This window comes from Apiospora kogelbergensis, assembly GCF_038363985.1.
Source record: "Apiospora kogelbergensis strain CBS 113332 chromosome Unknown utg000003l_segment0_segment0, whole genome shotgun sequence".
Taxonomy (NCBI): Eukaryota; Fungi; Ascomycota; class Sordariomycetes; order Amphisphaeriales; family Apiosporaceae; genus Apiospora; species Apiospora kogelbergensis.
In genome coordinates this window covers 818,558-839,690 of record NW_027117420.1, presented here as the reverse complement: position 1 = coordinate 839,690, position 21,133 = coordinate 818,558, and the positions used below count along the sequence as shown (strand labels likewise).

Sequence of the window (21,133 nt, the reverse complement as noted above, 5' to 3'; positions counted from 1 at the left end):
TGACCTGGCCAGAGTTGTCTCTCCGGTTAAAAGTCACCGGTACGCGCCATCGTTCAATCTAAAACGCCCTGGAAAAGGCTTTTGTCCATCTTCCAATCTCCCTCCAGCGCACTTTATTAGGCGGATCAGCCACACGCTACAGCGGGACGGGGACAGCTCGCGCCACACTGTTCCTGGCCCACTTCCCGCTAACAAGTTCCGTCATCCTCAATTTATTGCTGGGCGCGTCCTTTCCCAACTCCAGGCGCGACTCCGTAATGCGATCAGCTGCATGAACCCTGTGCAACGACCACAACGGCTCACTCCCCGACGAAACAACCGCAGCCTTCCATCTCATCCGGATCCCTCGCAATTGAGTAGCGGCAGTCATGCGATGGATTTGAAATTGCATTGTACATCTGATGCGAACGGCCAGTTCTCCAATTAGCGTAATCAGCATTGTGCCCAATCCCACAACCCACCATGGTACGCTTTGTATAATCGATCCTCCAAACCTATAGACATAACTGATGTGCGTGTACGCAGCCCGCCTTCACCCCTCTGAATCTCGAACCCGAAGAGAACATCGACGATGAGGTCGACATTACTCGGGAGCTTTATATTGAAGAAGCTCTGAGACGCTACCAAACCGCCTTGAAGCTCCATGCCCAGGGACCGCAGCAATACAGCGAAGCTGCCGAGGCATACGATGATCTGTTCCGATCCGAAATCTTCCAGTACCCCGAAGCGCAGACAGAATTCGATCGCGCTGAGCGCCATACCGAAGCACATAACCTTCCTCTCGATATCTCCCTCGCTCAATCGCTCGAAGTAACGCAGGCCGATATCGATGGCACTGGAAGCAGCTTGCCCCAGGCCTTATACCTCGCCTATAAGAACCATGGCCAATTCGAGTTAGACGGTATCAAGTACAAGGTCAAGGATGCTGGTCAAGAGAAAACCTCCGTCTTTGGGCAAGAAGAAACAAAGCAAAGCGCCCATAAAGCTTTGTGCGACTACGCCACAGCCCTTGATCACGATCCATCAGACGCCGAACTTTGGAGGAAAGCCGCGCGAGTCGCTGCTTTCTTGAAAAGCGCCCGGGCAAGCCGGTACTGTTTAGAAGCGGCGATTGAATTGGATGATGACCCTACGGTGGACGAGGTTGAGCCGCCTTCGCTTGCCGAAGGCTTCTCGGGGAGCAACTTAGGGAGCAACTGCACGTTCTGTCGGACGACGTGGCGCTTTCCCATCCTATCATGGCACCTTACAACAAAAAGTTCATGCCGGCTGCTCTGAAACGATACCTCGACCCGATACCGTATCTACCAGATCCGACCAAATCGCTTGCCTTGCCGAAAGGCGCCAGTGACGACGAGTTGCACAATCTATCGCCACTCGTCCTGGACGTACCAACTGCGTCGTGGGCTGATTTAGGAATGGCTCTGGTCCATTTTGTGGCGACGCATGGTGTCCCTGGGAGGATCACTTCCATTGAGCTGCCAGAATTACCCGATTCACCAGAGCCTGCGGAGAAGATGCTGGTCGAACGGCCCAAGCCTGCAGATGAGATGGCAACTGGGGCATCAGGAGAAGAGGTTGGAGATACTACTAGCCAAACCGTATCGGCCGAAGAGGCGGTGGAGTCACCCAACGAAGGCAAAATCGAAAACACAATCACAGTCGGTGGTTCTCGGAAGGAGCGTAGTGGCTCCGTGACTTCAAGAAAAAGATCGCAGTCGGTTGCTGGCCTACAACCAGACGGCGAAACAGAAGAAGTCGTCGAGAAGCGGAGCAAGCGGACCCGGCGGAGAGAGACGGTAGCGGACGAACCAGTCGAAGCTCAAAACCCCTTTGCCGCGCAGCTGGAACCCTACCAGGCCGCTGACAAGAACCTGTTTCAGAACGTAAGGAATATCGCAGAGAACTTGGGCGTTACGGATCGTGGCATGCTGGACCGACTCGCCGAGATCTTGGAGTTGTCGGATTTCGAAAAGCGGACAGCTAAGGTGACAAAGCCTGCTATGGTGGACCTGCGGGACTCTCTCACTGCTTTCGACGAGGATATTGCAAGAGTGCTGCTGAGCAAGAAGGAGGCAACATCTGCCGTGGGCTTCAGCCTATTCCTTGAGCACTCTAAGCCCGGCTCTCAGTCTAAGGCTGAAACGACGGAGTTTGACAAGACAAAGAACCTTAAGGCCTTCGCCGCCAGGGCCAAGCAACGCGGATTGGGCATTGGCGACATTGCCTTTGAATGGGTCAGGGTCATATCTGAGACCTACGTTACCTCAAAGTGGTCAGATTCCATGAAGACCGCTGTGGTACAAGTTATCAGCCATCTAGACGAGGATATTTACAACCGCATGCAACATGAGTTTGAGGATGCATGGACCTCGGAAGACCCACAGGCATTTGACAGTATGGACGGGATGGCTCAAATGCTCTTCGAGCTGCACTTGGACGTTTACGAGAGGATCACGAACCCTAACAGCGCCGTGGACTTTGGTATTCGTGTCGAGACCCGGGGCAGACTTGGCCGGTGGTTTTCATTTGCTGCAGAACTGAGCCAGAGGAGGCCGGCAAACCGAAACCAAGCACTCTCGGTTCGTTTCCTATGGGCATCCGTCTTCCTCGTCACGCTTACTGAAGGTGTTTCGCGAGAGCATATCCTTCAATGTTGGCAAAGCCTTCGTGAGTCTTTGGCCAGCGACTTCGATGGTATCAGCCCTCGCTTGCCAAACAACGCGATCATGCCAGAGATATCAATATTCGCAGCCGACAAGGAAATATCTAAACTAACGACAATGGACTTCTTCTTGGGGTTGTTCCAGAACGACCTGAGTGATCCAGTTTCAGTCATCGACAGTCTGGAACCAGTGCTGAACCCCGACGCTGTGTACACGGTGGAGACACCTGGGTCGTCTTCAGGCTCGCCGATTCCGGACGAGCAGCCTAGCACACCACAGCCCGATGAAGCGAAACAACAGCCGATATCCGAGACCGCCAGCCAAGGGCTCCGGGATCTGTGGAAGTTTTTACTCGGGGCCAGCACTGAGATGCGGCTGTTCTTGTGGAACCGCCTAGATGAGGCATACCAGGCCATCAGTTACAAAACCAAGGAATTCTCCTGCAAGCTGAAGGCTATTGAGATGGTAGTCAACGACTTCGAGCGAGACCCCTATCTCAGCATGCCCCTCGAGGATCGGCGCGGACTTTTCTTCAAGATGCTTAAGTTTATCGATGATCTTCTCATCAACTCCCTTGCACTCGCACTCAACGAACCATCCGCTTTCGACATCATCGACGACAGTCATTTCAGATCAAGCATTGCTGCATTGGTCAAGCTGAGCTGCTTACTTCATACATCCTCCGTGTATGAAGATGAGGTCCGGGTTGGCATGCTTACTGCTCCCACGAGCAATGCCAGCTTCTCTCCCTTCTTGAACAAACTCCGCGAGATGCAGGTGCGAAATTGGTCGCTTCTATACACTGTCTTGAAAGCGGGCGTCAATCAAAACCGATCAGAGTTCACACAGCCAGAAACAGACCTAGCAGAATATCTTGCTGCTGTCCATCAAGTTCTCGGCCTCAGGAAGTTTTGCAAATCATCAAACAAGATCTTCCTCAAGATGATGCGGGTTGAACTTCTGAAACAGAATCTGGTAGACAACTGGGAAGACTACCTCGGCCAGGTGCTCTTTGACCTGTACGGCCTCAAAGGCATTGGGACTTGGGAGGTTGAGGACCACAATTGCCCTCCAGAGAAGCTCGACAGGCGCAATGCTTCGGCCCTGGTCGAGAAGATTATTGTTCTCGCAAACCATATGTCGATGAAAGACCTCCTGAAGTCAGACCTGAAAGGCACCATTGAGCACATGCAGCAAGCAATCGGCCAAACCAAGTCAAATCAGCAGACGATACACAACTTGCGGAACTTCACCGAATTCCTCAAGAGGCCTGTCCATCCGCTACGTCTGTATCAAGCTCTCAAGGGTGGCCTTACCATTGATGCTGTAGCGGTCAACACGCCAGACAGCTCGCTCGCCCGCCACGGATGGTTCTTCTTGCTTGGCATGATCGCTTTCAGCAAGTTCAAGGGGGTCGATCTCAACCGTAGACAAACACCAGGGGCGACCGATGACCTTCGGATCGGTGCAACGTTCCTTCGACAGCAGCTCCAATTCACCCCCGACCAATGGGACGCCTGGTTCCGGCTCGCCGAATGTTTCGATTACGAATTGGACGAGTCGGTCCTCTGGACCGCCGACAAGATGAACAAGGAGCGTGCAGAGCTGGTTAAATACCAACGCAACGCCATCCACTGTTATACGCTTGCTCTTTCTCACTCCTGGAAGGCATTGCCTGAACCGGGTGACACGGAGGGGATCGATGCCATCCATGAACTGTACCACAAGTTTGGTATGCGTATGTACGCCTCTAGCCGCGAGCCGTTCGCTATGGAACCCTTCCAACACTCGGATCACGAGCGATTCTTCATCCAGAATAGCATGGGTGGGGGGACGTACAAGCGCATCATTCACGAACAGATGGACGATTACAAAGTGTGGAAGTACGCCGCCAGGCTATTCCGAAAAGCCATTGGGGTGAAGCCGAAGGAATGGAAGTGAGTATAAGACGACCAGCTAGCCATGTCGGGAATATTTGCTAACGTTGTGCTAGGAACTACTACATGCGCGCCAAGTGCATTTGGAAGATGTTCCAAAAGCCAGACACCTCACTAGACCATCACGACCGACACAGCCGTCCCACTGTGGATCAACTCATCAGAGCCCTGGAGCAGTCGGTTGAGGTTGTCTGGGCGCTGCCTAAGCCTCGGTCTGGAACAGACCCCGTTCTCGAACCTCACTACAAGATCGTGTCAGTCGTATACAAACTCGTGGCACGTGGGGATCTTAAACCTCAAGAGGCAGCCGATATCCTGCAACGCCAACCATTCGCCATCAAGAAAGGAGCGCAGGTGGAGATCAGCGACACCGAAGATTGGGAGCCCTTCATTATCGAGACGCTCGCTCACCTCAAGGATAAGGACAAGTCCAATTGGCAGCATCGCATCATCATGCGCCACGCTAGGCTGCTGTTCGACGACAAGGCCGAGAACCCCGAGGTGCTCCAGGCGCTATCTGCCTTCCAGGTCCTACAGAAGACCATGTTCACCAAGACCATGGTCATGAATGTTTGGAAGTGCGACGCCGAGCGCCCCGGTCGCCACCACGTCTACACGGAGCAGTATGTGCGGTTCATGGTCAAACTCCTGGTGACACTCAAGGACCGCACCAACTTCGAAGCGCTGCTGCGGCGCATCCGCAAAAAAGGCGGCGACTTCTACCACTTCAGCGACCTCTGGCAGACGTGCTGCATCGCGTACCTGCGCATGATCCGCAGCCACTATAAGATCGCGCCCATCATCGACGACGTGTACAAGAACACGTCGCAAGAAGAATTCGACATCATCGCCGAGCGCATCACCGAGTGGTCGACCGACGCCAACACGTCGGACCACGCGGCGTTCGAAGCCCTCAAGGAAGCCGTCGAGCTCAAGAAGCTCAACTCGGCCCTCATGAAGGCCGGCGCCGTCGACGACCTCATCTACGATAGCTACACGGCCTTCTACTTTGAGGTTGGCAAGACCCTGCCCGGCCCACCTCTCGAGGCGCTCATTAAGGAGCGCACCGAAGCCAATAAGGTCAAGAAGGGGGAAGTAGAAAAGGAAAAGGAAAAGGACAAGAAACCCGCCAACCCCTTCACCGCCCTGCTGAATCCGCAATCCGTCGAGAACTCGGGTACCGACGCGGCGGGACCGGCGACGACGCACGAAGCCAGCGCCCGTCCCCGCCGCGCAGGCGTCCGACGGCCCGATCTACTACGCAAGGCCGAACAGGCTGTTATGCGAGCCATCGACGGCCCCGCCAAACCTACGAGAGAGAAGTCACGGGCCTCGGTGTCGAGCAGCAAATCACGGAATAACAGCCGCACGCCGACCGGCGATACGGCTGCAGGACGCGGCGGCGAAGACGGCGATGTCGAGATGAAAGACGATGATGGTCACGAAGAGGGTCACGAGAGCAGTCCCGGACCAAGAAGTCTGCATGATTCCGCCGATGATGAGAGCGACCTCAGCGATGTGCCGGATGACATACTGGACGACGAGGAAGCCGCGTTGTTGTTCCCTGGTTTGATTAGACGAAATACCCAAGAAGCCGAAGAGGGAGATGAGGAAGACGAGGAAGACGACGAGGAAGGCGATGGAGACGCTGATGATGAGGAAGACGAGCACGAGGAGCATGAAGATGGCGAGGAGGAGGCCGGTGCGATGGAACACGATGGTGATGAGGACCACCACCCCGACCACGGCGACGACCACGGTGCTGAGGATGAAGAAGAGGATGAGGAAGAAGAAGAAGACGGCGACGAGGCCGGGTCAGAACGCGGTGGGGCGGACCACACCATGCGGGACCATGACGAGGACGAGGACGAAGAAATGGCGGAGGGCCCCGACGAACACGATCAGACAGCGGCCAACGAAGAAGATCTTGAGGAAGAGGAAGAAGAGGGCGATGAAGACGAGGACGAAGAGCTAGATGACGAGGAGGAAGAGGAGGAGTCGGCCGAAAGTGAAACGGGCGACACCATTGAGGCTGTTATCGTTGGGGGTCCTATGGCGCAACGCTGAAAGCATTTGCGATGATTCTTCTGTTTTGGCCTTGCTCCTGGGACTGCACTGCATGACTCGAAGGCGCGATTTGTCTCTCATGTTTCTTTGGGTCTCAAACTTTTGGCGCCCGGCAATTATTCGGTGTTCGAGGGCCTCTCCTGAGGGTTATGGATCCGTATGGCTGGCGTTCCTCGGGGTTTCTCTTGTTTGGTGGTTCTGGGTTCTGTAAACTGTTAGGTACAATATCATGGGCGTGGGTGGTCATTCCATCCGTCCGTCCTCAGTTATCACACATTGCTTTCGGCAATAGATGAATTGTATCTGATAGATAGCAATCGATGAGTTGTCACGCGGCTCCCCCCCTTTCTTTGTCTCCCTCTTCATCTAGCAACGATAGTGATAGCCAGCAAGGTGGCTACGGAATATTGCCGTTGCCAGTCCTTTCGTGTATATCTTCGTATATGTTGCGTGATGTGCTGTCGTGTCAGTTTGGGCCTATGTAGGCTTAAATGCCACAGGTTCCACTACATATGCAAGACATCAATGCTGGCGCTTCCGCGCGTCCGCCGTCCGTCTGTCAGTCAGTCAACCTGGCCTTGTTTTTCTCCTGTAACTGCAAGCTTACACTTGTTCACTGCCTTAGCTCAGACGGGCAAATGCACAGCTTACAGTACATGGGCTAGGTTAGGCAGGCCGAGGAGTCTCCTCCACCCACTCAGGGGGCAGGGAGAGGTCGTATGGCTGTATTGTCGTCGGTAGATGCACACATATTTTGATACATTTACTTACCGCCTAATTGATTCATTGGTACACAGCTATAGGGAGGGGTCCGGTTGGGTTCCTGGCAATCCCATTGGCTGACATGTCGCCGTCTCGCCCGTTTTGCCCAAACCCCAAGAGGGTTGCTGCTATACTGGGCCCCTCGCACCTAGTTTCCCTTGGTTAGGCTTCAAGGGGCGGGCAAATGAAGAGTCGTTCCGTTCCGCGAATTAGGCATATGTATATTTCTGGTGAAATCGCCTCTTGGCAATGGAGAAAGGGCATGTGAAGTCGCCGCATGTTGGGTTTCGGCTTGCCTGAAATGGATGGAAATAGCATCAAGATCTCTTGGTAGTAGATTCGTAGGCGGACAGACAGCATGTGAAATGGATCTGACTGCAAGCGCTTGTTGTTTCGACACCTGGTTTCCCAAGAACTCTCCCGGCAGTTAGCGTCGATGCGTGTGTATACGTTTCCCGTTTCGAGACCCGGCTGGAACATGTCGAGATACAGCAGGTAAGATAAGCAAGCAGTTGTTAGGGTCGATCTGGTGCAGGTGTAAGCCAAGAAACTCCATCGCAGAGGGTCCCACGGCCAAGAGATATGTGGGGTGGCACGGTGCCACTACCGCAGGTCTACTGCGGTGCTACCAGGCGCCGGGCGGTCTGGCAGAGAAGAAGAAGAAGAAGACGACGCACAGGATTTCGGGTTGCTAAAGGCGACATGTCAGTGGATGGCGGGTGAGATGTTCCAAGTTTAGGGGGACGACCCGTTCTCCATCTGGTGGACACGGCGTTGCGACTTCAAACAGCGTTGAGCGTCTCCCAGTCTCCCACCCCTGCTGGATATCCTGCTGGCTATAACGGGCCGGCGGGAGCTAGGCCTTGGGCGGGGGCCTCTAGAGAACCAAAAACTGCTGCTACTGCTGCTGCTGATGCTGCTGCCAGAGAGACACCGCCAAGCAAGCAGATTCGAAATCAATTCTCCTGGATCTCTGGCCAAGTACCGACTGTGATCGGAATCTGTATTTCCATTGGTGGCGCTTGGCCGATATCATGAGGCATGTCAGACGATGCCGACATTGCTGTATGATTGGCGGACGCTGCAGCACACATGCAGCCAGCAGCGTGCTTGACTTTCTTTCTAATGCACGAGATTGATGGTCAGAACTCCGTCGTCCCTCCCCCCACCTGCAACTCTTGTCGGCTTGTCGGATTGGGAGGGATCCTTGGGATCCTCGCCCAGATTGGCCCGAGATGGCAGGAGACTGGGCGACAAACAGAGATGCGCAGGGCAGGATTCAAACACTCTGCTGTCGATCCTTTTGTCCGTTTCGCAACAAGTGTGTATGTAGGCATTGGCCCTTCCCATTGCCGCGGTTCCAAACACAAAGGTCCTACAGTAGGTTCTATTTAAACATTGACACATCCCCTTGCTGGTCGCCAAGTTGCTTCTAGACTCTCGGTCCCCTGTCTCTCTTGAAGTCCGCCGGTATCCACACACCGCCGCCAGAGCTGTCTCCTGTTCTCTGTCGCAGTCCTCGGCCAGGGCCAGCGTCTCCATTCTTCGCATCGAGCTTCGCAACTCACCTCAGCCCGGCGATCCACAATGTGACCGAGCTCTCAGCTCTGCCAGTCCTGGACATTTCCACTTGTTCAGCATAATGAGCTGCTTTGTCGTCCTATACAGATAATAACTCTCGCATGTCCGTGGTTCGATTTTCGGACTCTCCCGCCGGTCTTCGAGCGTTGTCAGAACACGGCTTGCCATACGAAACAGAAATTTCAAGACAGGGCCTCGAATTCACCAAACGTCCAGAATCCCTATTAAGCAACACTCGATTTGATATATATCTATCGCCCCCCCTGCCTGTGCCTCCAACAACATACATATATGCATGCACTGCACTGCTACTCAACCCGTCCCAAAGGAGTCAAAAGCACACACTGCACATGACCATACCTGAGTAGTTTACACCTTCCACCCTACGAGACACAACTTCCAATTACCTAAACTTTCAACGGCTGAATCAATCACAATCTCAATCTCAATCTCAACCGCAACCGCAACCGCACTGCTAGCGCCACACCCCCCCTCGAGGCAATATACTCCCGTGTTCTTCCTCCAAATCAAGCCATTCACCATGTCTCTGCCACGCTCGACCCGGCCCTTCTCCACCACCACTGGCGTGTACCCAGCATATCTTCCCCAACTGCATCGGGCCAGTCGTGTTGAAAAGAAGCTGTACGTTTTTCCCAAACTCTCCGTCCCAACCTTTCTTTCTCCTCTTTCTACTTTTTTCTGCAAAAGTGTCGTACGATTTGCGACAAACGAGAAAAAGAAGACTTCAATATGTGCGCCAACAAATCCAACAAGATGCTGACCATGAAAAGGGTTCCCGTCGCAGTCGCAACTGTGGGCATTGGTTAGTACCTCCCCTCCTTGCTTATTCCTCCCGCCGGACCCCTCCTTTTGCCTGTTCTGGCAATTGGCCACCCCAGCTGCTCAGTCAGCTCTGGTTTGGGGGCCAAAAGCAACCAAAATCAAATTAATTGCCCGGAGCTGACATGGCTTTCGTCTAGGATACGGCGTCGTCAAACTCAAGCAATTCCACACGGGGCAGCAAGCCGCCGCCCAATTCAACACCTCGTCGGCGTCGGACCCGACCAAGCATCAGGCCGAGAACCTCATGAACGCCTACGGCGATCGCTCAAGCTTAGCCGAGCTCGAGGCCGCGGTGAAACACTACGAATCCAGCGGGCCGAGGAGGTAGTAAAATGAGGGGAAAGGCTAATGGCTGGGCCATGGGTACTTTCTACTTGCTCGATTCGATTCGGAACAACAACAGGCGCATGACACACGAAAAAGTACTACGGATATTTGATTATTTGGACGGGATTCGGGGCCAACTTTTTGGTGCACCCCTTGGGATATAACGGCCTGGCGTTTTCGGGCGGTTCTACCCTTATCTTTTTTTTAGCGATATCCCCTCGGCGCTTGATTTTACATTACGAGCGCTTCAGATGATATCGGCTTGGATTGGACCATTGAACATAGATTCTAGAAGGAATGAATTTGGGCTGGGCATCTAGGAAACTTCCCAGGTATTTAGTTACTGGGCGACACGGTGGTCAGAAAAGTTTAGGAAGGGAATTACATAGATGACAGCCTCTGGAACCGAATTACAATTCGACATTTGAACTTGACCCCCCTCTTACCTCTTGAAGCCGGTCGCAAAATATGACGTTTGCTGCTATCAATCTCAAAACAGCCCCCTCCTTCCTAAAGGGGGAATCCGTGGACAACCGACAACCGACAACCGACTTATACGCAGTCGACAGGCGGACAGGAAAGCCCAGCCAAAATCAACGCCAAGCCAAACCATGGTGCGTCTATCCATAAGTCGTGTCGCTGTCGCCGACACATCACTGTTGTTATTAATCTATTTCGACCTTTGCCCATCAGTTTGGGCCTTATGCTCTCCTGTTGGTGTTCTGCCGCCTTCGCCTCCACGGCTGGTTTGCTCGGAACAGGACTTTTCGATGCTGCGGAGCCAAAATCCGTCAACGCTGCAGGCAGCCGCAGCATCCCGTAAGACAAGGCCAAAACAACCCTGATGTCACACGTTGGCCGAAACCACAAGGACGCTTTTCTTGTGGGATAATCATCCACCTCAGGAGGAAACACCCGGCATCAAACAGATGATCTCACTTGCGCTCGCTTTCATGCCATTCGATTGCACCTCTTTTCACCGTGCCAAATCGAAGCACAGAACATTATCATCTTCCACCCCCTTTCACTTAGCTCTCTCTCTCTACAGCACACTCCTTAACCTGGCTCGCCCTTCTCGTCGTAACAGTTCCCAGCAGTCTTGTGTACCGAGTTTCACGTGGCTTTACACACAAGAGAGTCAGTGCGCGCAACGGCATGATGGAGTTCTCACAAATGCTAAGGCCTGCTGCTGCTCGGCCCTTTGAGGGTCAACGGGGTCGTAGTGAGCACAAAACGCTCCAGTACACAGTATGTGTGATGTTGCCTTCTCAGACAACAAATGGCTTGGATTCAGGCCAGCTTTGCTAAAACTACATATCCATCCAGATCCTACGCGACAGCTGTTCCTTATCGACATGGCTGGCCATAGGTGCTGTGGGACAAGGACTACTTGTGGCGTGCCTGCCATTCAAGTACGCTGTACTTCCCGCGCAAGCACTGCTGGGCTATCGATTGGGCAAGGCCCTCCTCATGCATGGGGGCCTCCTCAAGAACAGTCAAGCCGAAGGCGTCATCCAAGGCAAGTTCACGGCGCAGGTTCCCGGCCCAGATGGTGCCGTGCCGACTTTGCCCTCAGAGAACCCCATCTGTTTGCTTGTATTAGCTGCACGATCCAATGGGTACGTGTTCCTATTTCTAGTCGTTGCTCGATTCTTACCCTTATACCTTGCATACTCTCCCTTGTCTATATCTGGAGAGCGTCATCTGCTAAAGACTAGATGACACGAAAAACAGTCCTTTGGGTATCTTTGCGCCAGGTTTTAGGGAGGTCGGTAAATACATGGAGAGCATGCGAGCTGCACTTGAGGATGGCGACGACGGTGTTAATCATGGATGTAAGTCGCACATCTGTTACCAGTCTAACGTAGGTACTCCTAGCGTGGGCAGGTCCTCTAACATCCATCTTCAGTTCTCTGCCAGACCATGTACCTTGCCGCCAACGAGCGACCAACCGCAAATCAACTCATGATGATGTGCTACTTCCGGTCTGCCGACGACGCTCATGCCTTCGCACATGGCCAAACTCACCGCAAAGCTTGGGAATGGTGGGTTGGTATCACCCAGAGATATCCGCATCTCAGCATTCGACACGAGCTCTACGATGTGCCGGCCGGTCACTGGGAGAATATATCCATCAACAGCCACCCAGCAGGCCTATGTGAGTATCTCCGCCATTCCTCCTTCCTTTCTTTCTCTTTCTCTTCCTCCCTGATTTCCCCCTCCCGCTCTCTCGTCCACTTTCCTCCTCCCCCTATATTCATCCATTTCATCATCACTTCAACGGGCCATTTTGCAAGTATACAGGCTAATTCCGCGATGGGAATATACAGCTGGTATGAATGCACCTGTTAGATGCGAGGGCGGGTGGACAAGACCTTTGTTTGACGCCAGAAAGCTGAATTTGAGAACGACCATGGGTCGTCTTGGCCATACCGATGGCTCTGACAATGAGAAATATGGCCCGGAGCCGTACTAAGAAGCGTACGCGCTTTACTTCGACGTTTGGGGGACATTGCAAATAGGGTAAAGGCTTCTCTTGGCTATTGACTCGGCGATGAGGTCGTGCCCTTGCGTTACACGTCACTAACTGGTAGGACAGGATTATGTCCCGACTGCCAAGGAAGTTCGGCAGTCCCCCCTTTCACAGCATCTTGCATCCTCGGTATGTTGTGTAACCAGTCTGCGTTAGGCTGCGTTAGTATACATCATCTGCCCCGCGAGTTTCACGGTTCCGATGATGTCTAGTATAATCCGGAAATGTGTATCTCTTATACTTGCAATGAACATGCAGATCATCACATCATCCGACTTAATGAACGCTGCTCGTGTGTATTCTTGCTAGATAGTTACCTCCGCCTCCGTGGCGAGATTCTTGGTGAGCTTCTGCGTGATCAGAACTGGAACCATTCATTCAGGGGCTGTAGGACTATGAATGGCAAATGGCGTTGCGATTCGTCGGCACAATGCTCGACTGTCGGAAGGGGTAACTGAAGTAACTTGCGGTCTTCCGCATCTTCCTGCATCAAACTGTGGTTGGTCGTCAAAAATCAAGACAACAAACAAGTTGGGCGCGAGATTCTTACAGCCTCCACACCCTTTACACGACTCGAAGGAAAAGTTGATAAGAGATCCAAAAACAACAAATGCACTTCAAGCTAATAGAGGAGTCAGAAAAGCACATGGCAGTTTGGATTGGAGACCAAATAAGGAAAAAGAAAAAAAAGAAACGAAATCAAGTAGCTCGTGCCCTGGATCGAACAGGGGTTGCCAGAATATTGATAGCAAGTCAGAATCTGGAGTGATAGCCACTACACTACACAAGCGTTCATAAGTCTGGATATACTCAGTTGACGATCCAGTGGCTTATCGAAATTTATCAAACTAGCACTACACAAAGAGTTTTTTTCATCCCCGATATTGGTGGAGGCTGATGCGGGCTGGTGCGACTTCACCCCACTCACAAGTGGTTCCCGACCGACGAGGTTCAGCTCTAACGAAATATAGCTCACCAACTGTATCCGGTATCTGTCCGACCGCTGAACGACAAATGCAGTCCTCATCATCCGGCAGCCGGTCCTCCTATCGCGACGACCGATCTGCAACGGGCCGTAGAACTAGAGGGGCTGGTTGGACAAAAGAAAAGTAGATACCGCGAAACAAGAAAAAGAAAGACAAGGTCCTCGAGTTCACCTTCCCGGAGGAACGGCAAAAGTATATCAGTTGGAGAGGCTGGGAATCGAACCCAGAACCTTTTCCATGCCGTCTACGCCTGATGAGAGGGCAGCGCATGCTAAGGAAACGTCATACCACTAGACCACATCCCCTGATACTGTGATTCGTTGAAGAGACAGCGGCTTATGACGATATATATCCGTGCGGTTTCAATAGTAGGAGTTTTAGTACATAGTCGCTATCTTAGGTTAGGGTTCAAATCTTGCTAGCATGGGACTGGACGACCCGCCATTGCGACTAGCTGCCTTGGAACTCGCCGATTGGCTAAAACTAGAATTCAGGGGTCGAAAAATATACCCACCAACATATCTCACAACGGTGTAGTGTCCCCTCGCCTCTACATGTGATCACAAAAGAAATAGGGAGATAAAAGGGCAAAAATGAAGAACCGGAATCTTAGTATTCTACTGCACTAGCCGCGAATCGAACGCGGGGCCCATCGATGGCAACGATGGATTTTACCACTAAACCACTAGTGCTTTATCTCGACGTGTTGCCGATCTTGTATGGAAATGTTGCCGTTATGACAATACTTGACCAATGGCTTTGGAAGGGCGACAAGGCCGGAGAGGACCCAGTCTCTGGAGTTGTGCTTCGATCCCCTGCCCAGGTGCTACCTTTCCTGGTAAGCCGGGGAGGATTCCGGCCACTACAGGGCTTTCATCGGTGCCTCTTCCTTCAAGAGGCCAAGGTAGGTTCGTGATGACGTGAGATCTATTTTATATTCAGCATAGCATCCGTGCCTTTCTTGCAACCTCTTTCCAATGGGCCACGAATAAAAAGGGCATAATCCAAGTTTCCCCTCAAGGTAGAAAAGGCTATATGCATACGCATTCAGCGGTTGTACAATGGTCTTGAGTGGTCGTGTATGCGCCATCGAGAGTGGGCTGGCTTCACGATAAGGAATTGCACGGTTTGAACTTTGCTTGCCTATCTGTAATGTTACCCAGGGGCTACCAGCGCAAGTATGGGAAGGGAGGGTTTCTGGTTTTCGTTCGAAGACCAATGAGCACATTCTGCATCCAGTGAAGGGGCGAGGTGCTCTATCTTTCTATAAGACGCATGGACATGATAGGACGAATTGATACACCTCGGGCAAGAATATGCTTACATGTTGCCACGGTGGTAATAAGGGGAGTGTAGCAAGGTGGTGTTATCAAGATAAGACATTTTGGGGTGACAAGGAACTTGACGTTCCTGTCATCCACGGCTAAACACATTTTGCTCCCTTGTGAGCCTGGTAGGTTCATTGTCTGGAGCCGGCCTCGCTAAACTGCTGCCGGATATTGCCCTTGTCTCCCGACTGGCTCTCGTAGAACCAACACTTAGGGGATAGACCAAGTACCCCCGGCAAAGAAGACCTTGGTGCTACTTTCCCTCGGATAGGGTGCAGGACTACCTGCAGTACCAACTGCACCGCATACCTCTTATAAGGCATTATACAACTCGTGTTCTGTACCTAGAATCATAGTTATAAATTAACGTTAGGGGTCAAGCTGCCATACGTAGAAGCAAAATCTTGCTAGCTACTATGTTTGATGATGCGTATAGATTATATTGGAGAAGGAAACATATACTAGAGTTTTCAAGAGAAAAAATATGCTACAGGTGTGTGAAATCACAGCTCAACTATTTTGCTGTGTCAGACCCTGCTGGATAACACAAATGCAAGATTGAAGAAGGTTAGTAGCCCAGGCTTGATGATCTGTGTGCTCACCGTAGGATTGTTTCCGTTCCTTGCCCGAGGATAAAGACAGCAGAGACGGGGACAGAGTCTTATATAGCAGTATAAAACATCGCAATCTAGTCAATGAAGTTGACCCTGTGCTTTGTTGCCGGAATAGGAGACTGGGCATTTTAAGCGGATCCGCAGTTTCTTAAGTTTAGAGATCTAGTTTCTCTACTGTGGTCACCGACCTTATCTACGCTTGTGTACCCTATCGCCAAGATTGTGATCGGACCTCGAGTACCAGGGCTACCATAATTCCGGCTCGTTGGACCTTCCGGAAGTTTGTCCTGGACCATCTGGTTGTAGTTGTGTCTGAGTTTACAGGGATGATGTGCAGATAGTTCTGTGACAACAGGCACTGCAGATGCTAGTTCCTGTGGTTCATTTTCGTTTGTCTGCCATGACGGGGGAATTGGTAACTCCCCGAACCATACGACTGACGGCCAGGTAGAAATGTAGCGCGGATGCACATTGGTCACAGCTCGCCAACTCAAGCGGGGCACGATTATCTCAAAGAGTGTTCAAGTCTTAGCAAAGCGCCGCTCGACCGCGAGACGAGGGGGTCAGTGATGAAACCACTAAGTAGATTATTGAGGAAAATGATGGCGATGTCAAACGAGTTGTGGCCAGATATTACGATGAGCACTTTGTCGAAACCCGTCAGGGAAGAGCTGCCGCACAAACATCAGGCCTGGTCACTTTCGGCAGTGCTATACAGCTCCTTGATCGCCTTCCGTGCAATATATTTCACCACATATCATGATTGGCCACGGCTGATATAGCTGGTGCATGGCGGGTCTGGAAAAATGTGGCTGCAGGCAATGGCGTCCAACGCCGTACGATGGGGAGGTTGACAGATGCAGCCACCGCGACTCTATTTGCTGCAGTTGACGGATTCCAATATGAGCGGTAGAAGCCTGCAGACTTTAACGGACGGCATTATGGACGGAGAGGTATTCTTGTGCTGTCAGAATTACGTAGCGCCGAAACTGGTGAGTCGATACAACATATAGTAGCAGTGATGAACTATACATCCAGCTAATTGTTTCCGTTGATCCGACAGCGAGAGTTGAAAGATCAGAGGCGTTGTTTGGGCGCTCGTGGGGAGCGACTGACTACATACCTGGACTGCATTGCGACTGGCTGTATTGGGCCTCGCTGGGTTGTGGAGAGCCGGGCCGTACATCCCTACGTCCCTGGGGCGCTCTGGGGGCCCTCTTCAACTGGCGGCCCGCAACGCAATGAAGACAACCACCTCTTAACGGAGGACAACACAGCGGGGAGTGAAATGCATGGGTAGTTGATGTCATCCCAGTACTAGTGAGCGCCCTGCATGCCTTGACCTCATTGCGTTCTGGTAGCCACAAGATGATGCCATGCCGTCGTGCATGTAGAAAGAGCCTAATGGCCGGACGAGATCAGCCGAGATCGTCCCGCCACGGGTTAGCACATTGCATCACGCAAAAAAGACTTCGTGGATCCTGTGCCGGCGACAGAAGCAAACGAAAGCCAAGTGCACATATACGATACAAAGGCGAGTGGAGGTGCAGGTCGTTTAATCCCCGTTGGCGAATCTTGACAGGGTCAGGTTGGGCACCTGTCGGCACTCGTTCTCGTCACGAGAGAGAGGGCCAGCAAGAGCACATGGCGGCTGATAACGTCGCAGCGGCATGGAGGTGAAAGCATCCCTCTTGCTGGACCAGGCCAGATCCAATCCTCCGGTACCCGATGAGATATTCAATATAGATTGTAGGATATACGAACTAGATGAAGAAGCTGGAGGGTTGCGATGAACGGCAAGGCGTCTCGGCACGAGCAAGGGCTCGCTGCGGTTCGAATAAGCTATGGGGTTAGCGCAGGTAGCGTAACGAAGACACAGCGGATAGGCTCGCTCAGCAGCAGGTGTGGTCACCCACGGTACAGTGGCACACCAAGCGATCGATTTCAGCCGAGCGACAAAGCGCGATTTCAGGAAGCGAGCTGCAGAACATCTGAAAAGCCCCGGGGACCTGCAGAGTTCGAGCAGAAGAGAAGAACGCAGTATCCGTTTGATTGACGGATAAACTGGCCCCAAGACCAGAATGAATACCTTCTGGACTCTGTCATGTGACTGGGCATTACCACATCACCTGCTCCGTGGACGAGGCCTACACACATGCGACCCTTAACTAGCATTGTGCCCACCCATACCTGGTGAATCGGGTATTCGAAGCGCGACCCGGCACTGCCAAGACTTTCCAGGCCGAGGGTGCTATGGCTGGCTTCGGTTCAGCTGAATGGGAGGAAGCATGCAGCAAGCCGCAGCGCAAGAGCTGCTGTTCGAGGGTCAAACAAGTGAGCGTTTCGGGCTTATTGAACGAGCAAAAACGGAACGCGCGAAACGAGCAGAGTCTCGACGTTCCAGACCTTTCAAAGGCTCAGGATTCACACATAGGCACAGAGGTCTGTGGTAATTGGCGTGCCAGATAGTTCGGAGACGAGAAGAGGCAGAGGCAGAAGAAGCACGTGGTGGGGCCAGAGAGAGGGTGGATGGTGGATGGATGATGACGGATGGATGAGGTGACACATGCCAGACACGACACCGGTTGGGCAGATCCTGGAAAGCGAGAAAAACACAAGGCAGACTGGCAGAGATGCTGACCTCTTGTTCTGCGCTTGCCTCGTAGCATCAAGAGTACCGCTGCCCATCGCCCATGCAGTGGTATTCGGGTAGTCTGGAAGGATCCAAGTTCCGGTGAGTGGTGGTGATGCAATGTTTCAAAAGCCCTGCACTCATGGTTGCAGTGCATCTCAGCCAACTGCAGCATTGCATTGTTTTGATAGAAAGGGGGTGGGCGGCGTGGCAGTGGCAGTGATTGCTGGATGCTGAGGGATCAGAGGAATCTGTACAACCTGGTAAGACCCCTTCCCCCAAAAACGTCTCTGTCTTTTTCCTGTGAAGGGTGCATGTATGTCAACGTCAACCATCTACATTATGTAAGTATCGTGAGTATGGAGTACGTGCGTACCGTCATCCATTCATTGGTGCTTCTTAGCCGCTATTTCCGGTTGTCGACTAATCAGGGTCGTTCATTCCTTAGCAACAAGTCCAGCGACATGTCTACCTAATCACACGTATTGGCATCTTGAGGTCAAATCAGAGAGACCCCAAGTCAACAGCAGACAAACCCAACAAGATGCCTAGATGTAGACAGGTGCATGAGATAGGCAAAGTTGCATGTAAGTAGGTAGTAGGGGCAGCACGGAATAGGGCCGTCTGATCCCCTAAGGTAGGTCTGGATGGCAGGATGGCAGGATGGGCCCCATTTCCTACTCGGGAATTCCAATCGGGGAGCAACGACGCAAGATCGTCGTTTCATCGCGTCTACTGTGTAATACTGCTGCACGTATCCACGAAGAGACATGAAGCCACTCTGAGCCTAACCCGGCGTGAACAGGATACCGCATAGCCGACAGAACAGATTGGCGATGATGGAATCAATATCTATCTATGCCAATGTACAGCGATTTTATGCGCGTCGGCGGGAACTCGTGGCCATTTCCGTTGTCCCCCAGACGCGCTCCAGTCAGGACCGCAACCCCTCCAGACTCAAGACTGGCAGACTGGAGTCTAGCTCCCTAGCAGCCTAGCAGCCTGTACATAAGACTGGAGTCCATGCTCGTAAAGCGCTGGGTTGGTTATTTGCGACGGGGGCAGAGACAGAGACCGAATTCTGTTCAGGGTTGACCCATACCAGCCGCCGGCCCCCTAACCGAGCTGCCATTCCCGCCAGGCTCCTTGTCGTATTTTGGTGGTAAGTTTTGATTTTATTTTACTTTGCCCTGTCCTTTGCCCTCCGGGCAGAACCCGGGCTTACAAGCCATTGGGGGCTCCCTGAACGAGGCTAGAGATAAACAGGCAAAGCACGCAACCAGGGTCTCACTTGCATGGGTTTGATCGAAGCGACCAGACCCAACCAAATACCAAACGGACGGACACCATTCCTACTCGAGCAGGCGTTTTTGGTCTTGGTCTGTGTTCGACTACTGTAGCTGACTTTGCTGACTGGTGTTATTTGATCGCAAGAAACGAACCAACGCGGAAAAGGTCTTCTTTGATATGTAACACATCAGATACCCGGCAGTAGACGAGGAACCACTCGGGCGAGCAATAAAACTCCGCTTGAGCATATTGTTACCCCCTACGGCGACCATCTAGCCTTACGTACGCACAAGCTATCTTTCTCAACGTGAGCGGTCGGTCCATTCACCAGACCGGAACACTCTCCCTTTGATCTCGATGTATCCAATCAATCCAATAATATCCGACAGTTAGGTATGAACTGTGCTCTAACTAATTGACGCCGAAAATCCACATTGATGTCCATAGCTCCGTCGTAGATGCGAGAGATGGCTCCAATTTATTGCTCCTCCAAATTGGGCTTGCTGCAGGGTGCATCAGCGCCTAGCACAGAACGGGTAAGAAACATCTCAAAAGTCAATGGGTTTCCCAACTCCCAATTCTCCATCCTCCCAAGTGTCACCTACCGTCCGGAGGGCACAGCAGAACAAAACAGAAAGACACAGTGACTTTTTTCCTTTCTTGCTTATTCCTTGCTTGCATTAGGCCCCCAGCCGATGGGGAATCTGCATTCATGTTGCATTCGTAAGGCATCCCGGGGCATTCAAGACCTCGATCATGGCCCGATTACGACCATGGTTACCACCGTACCTGCCTACACAAGGTTGTCAAATGCTGTGATGAGTTCGGCTGACTTATGCGACGGTGTTGGTGTAGCCAGGCCTGCATCAAGCCAATATTTCAGATTCGTGTGGTCTCGGTGGCATCTGTAGGTACGTCGCATTTTATTTTTATTCTGGTCCGACATGTAGGTCTGGCAAGGCAGGCAGGTAGTTATGTAGGCGGCATGTATGTATGTACTGTCTGCTGTGCTGTGCTGCCTGCATGGGAGGAGGATGAGGTATGGTAATACTGCAGATACCAACAGGAATCTCGGCCCAGGGTAGCGCGTGTTCGAAACGCTTCACCACACCTTTTTTCCCCCAATTCGCTCTCTCGTGCTCTCTCTCCTTTTCACTCTTTCGGCCGGGCCAGTTCCTCCAGCCCCGGGTGACAACGAACCAGCAGCAGCTGTTGCTGTCATGTTTGCTGCTGCTGCTGCTGCTGCTGCTGCTGCTCTGCTGTCTATCTGGGTTAATACCGTGTGTCCACGTCCGTCCATATTTTCCCGCGGCCTAGCTTGGCACGTCACCCCCTTGTTTCCCGCCTATCTATCATCTATTTTGCAATCAGACCATCGATACGTCCCTACCTACAGGCCTGCCTACACTACGCGGTACCCATACCGATCCATATCCATCCGTACCTATCCATACTACTACCTACCCGACCAGGAACCGCCGCCTATGCTGCCCGCGTTTCCTCCCCCGGTCATCCATCAATCCCCCTTGGCACGGTGAAGGACGCGAGTGTGTGTGTATGGATGAAT

The 21,133-nt window shown here is 52.4% G+C and overlaps 3 protein-coding genes across 3 annotated transcripts; all 3 read left to right on the top strand.

The window, feature by feature from the left end:
* Nucleotides 1-462: 462 nt before the first annotated feature.
* PG998_004967 (Histone transcription regulator 3-like protein) lies at nt 463-6,670 on the top strand (the record flags this gene model as incomplete). Its single annotated transcript, XM_066871785.1, has 4 exons — nt 463-465; nt 526-1,143; nt 1,182-4,603; nt 4,660-6,670. The coding sequence occupies 4 exons, from the start codon at nt 463-465 to the stop codon at nt 6,668-6,670; spliced, it is 6,054 nt and encodes a 2,017-aa protein (XP_066731882.1).
* A 2,884-nt stretch (nt 6,671-9,554) lies between these two features.
* On the top strand, nt 9,555-10,184 carry PG998_004966 (uncharacterized protein; the record flags this gene model as incomplete). Its single annotated transcript, XM_066871784.1, has 3 exons — nt 9,555-9,655; nt 9,805-9,836; nt 9,994-10,184. 3 exons carry the CDS (start codon nt 9,555-9,557, stop codon nt 10,182-10,184), a joined length of 324 nt encoding a protein of 107 aa, XP_066731881.1.
* A 1,157-nt stretch (nt 10,185-11,341) lies between these two features.
* On the top strand, nt 11,342-12,659 carry PG998_004965 (uncharacterized protein; the record flags this gene model as incomplete). The annotated part of the gene is made up of 5 exons (XM_066871783.1): nt 11,342-11,431; nt 11,510-11,802; nt 11,918-12,018; nt 12,093-12,341; nt 12,514-12,659. 5 exons carry the CDS (start codon nt 11,342-11,344, stop codon nt 12,657-12,659), a joined length of 879 nt encoding a protein of 292 aa, XP_066731880.1.
* Between the last annotated feature and the right edge of the window lie 8,474 nt (nt 12,660-21,133).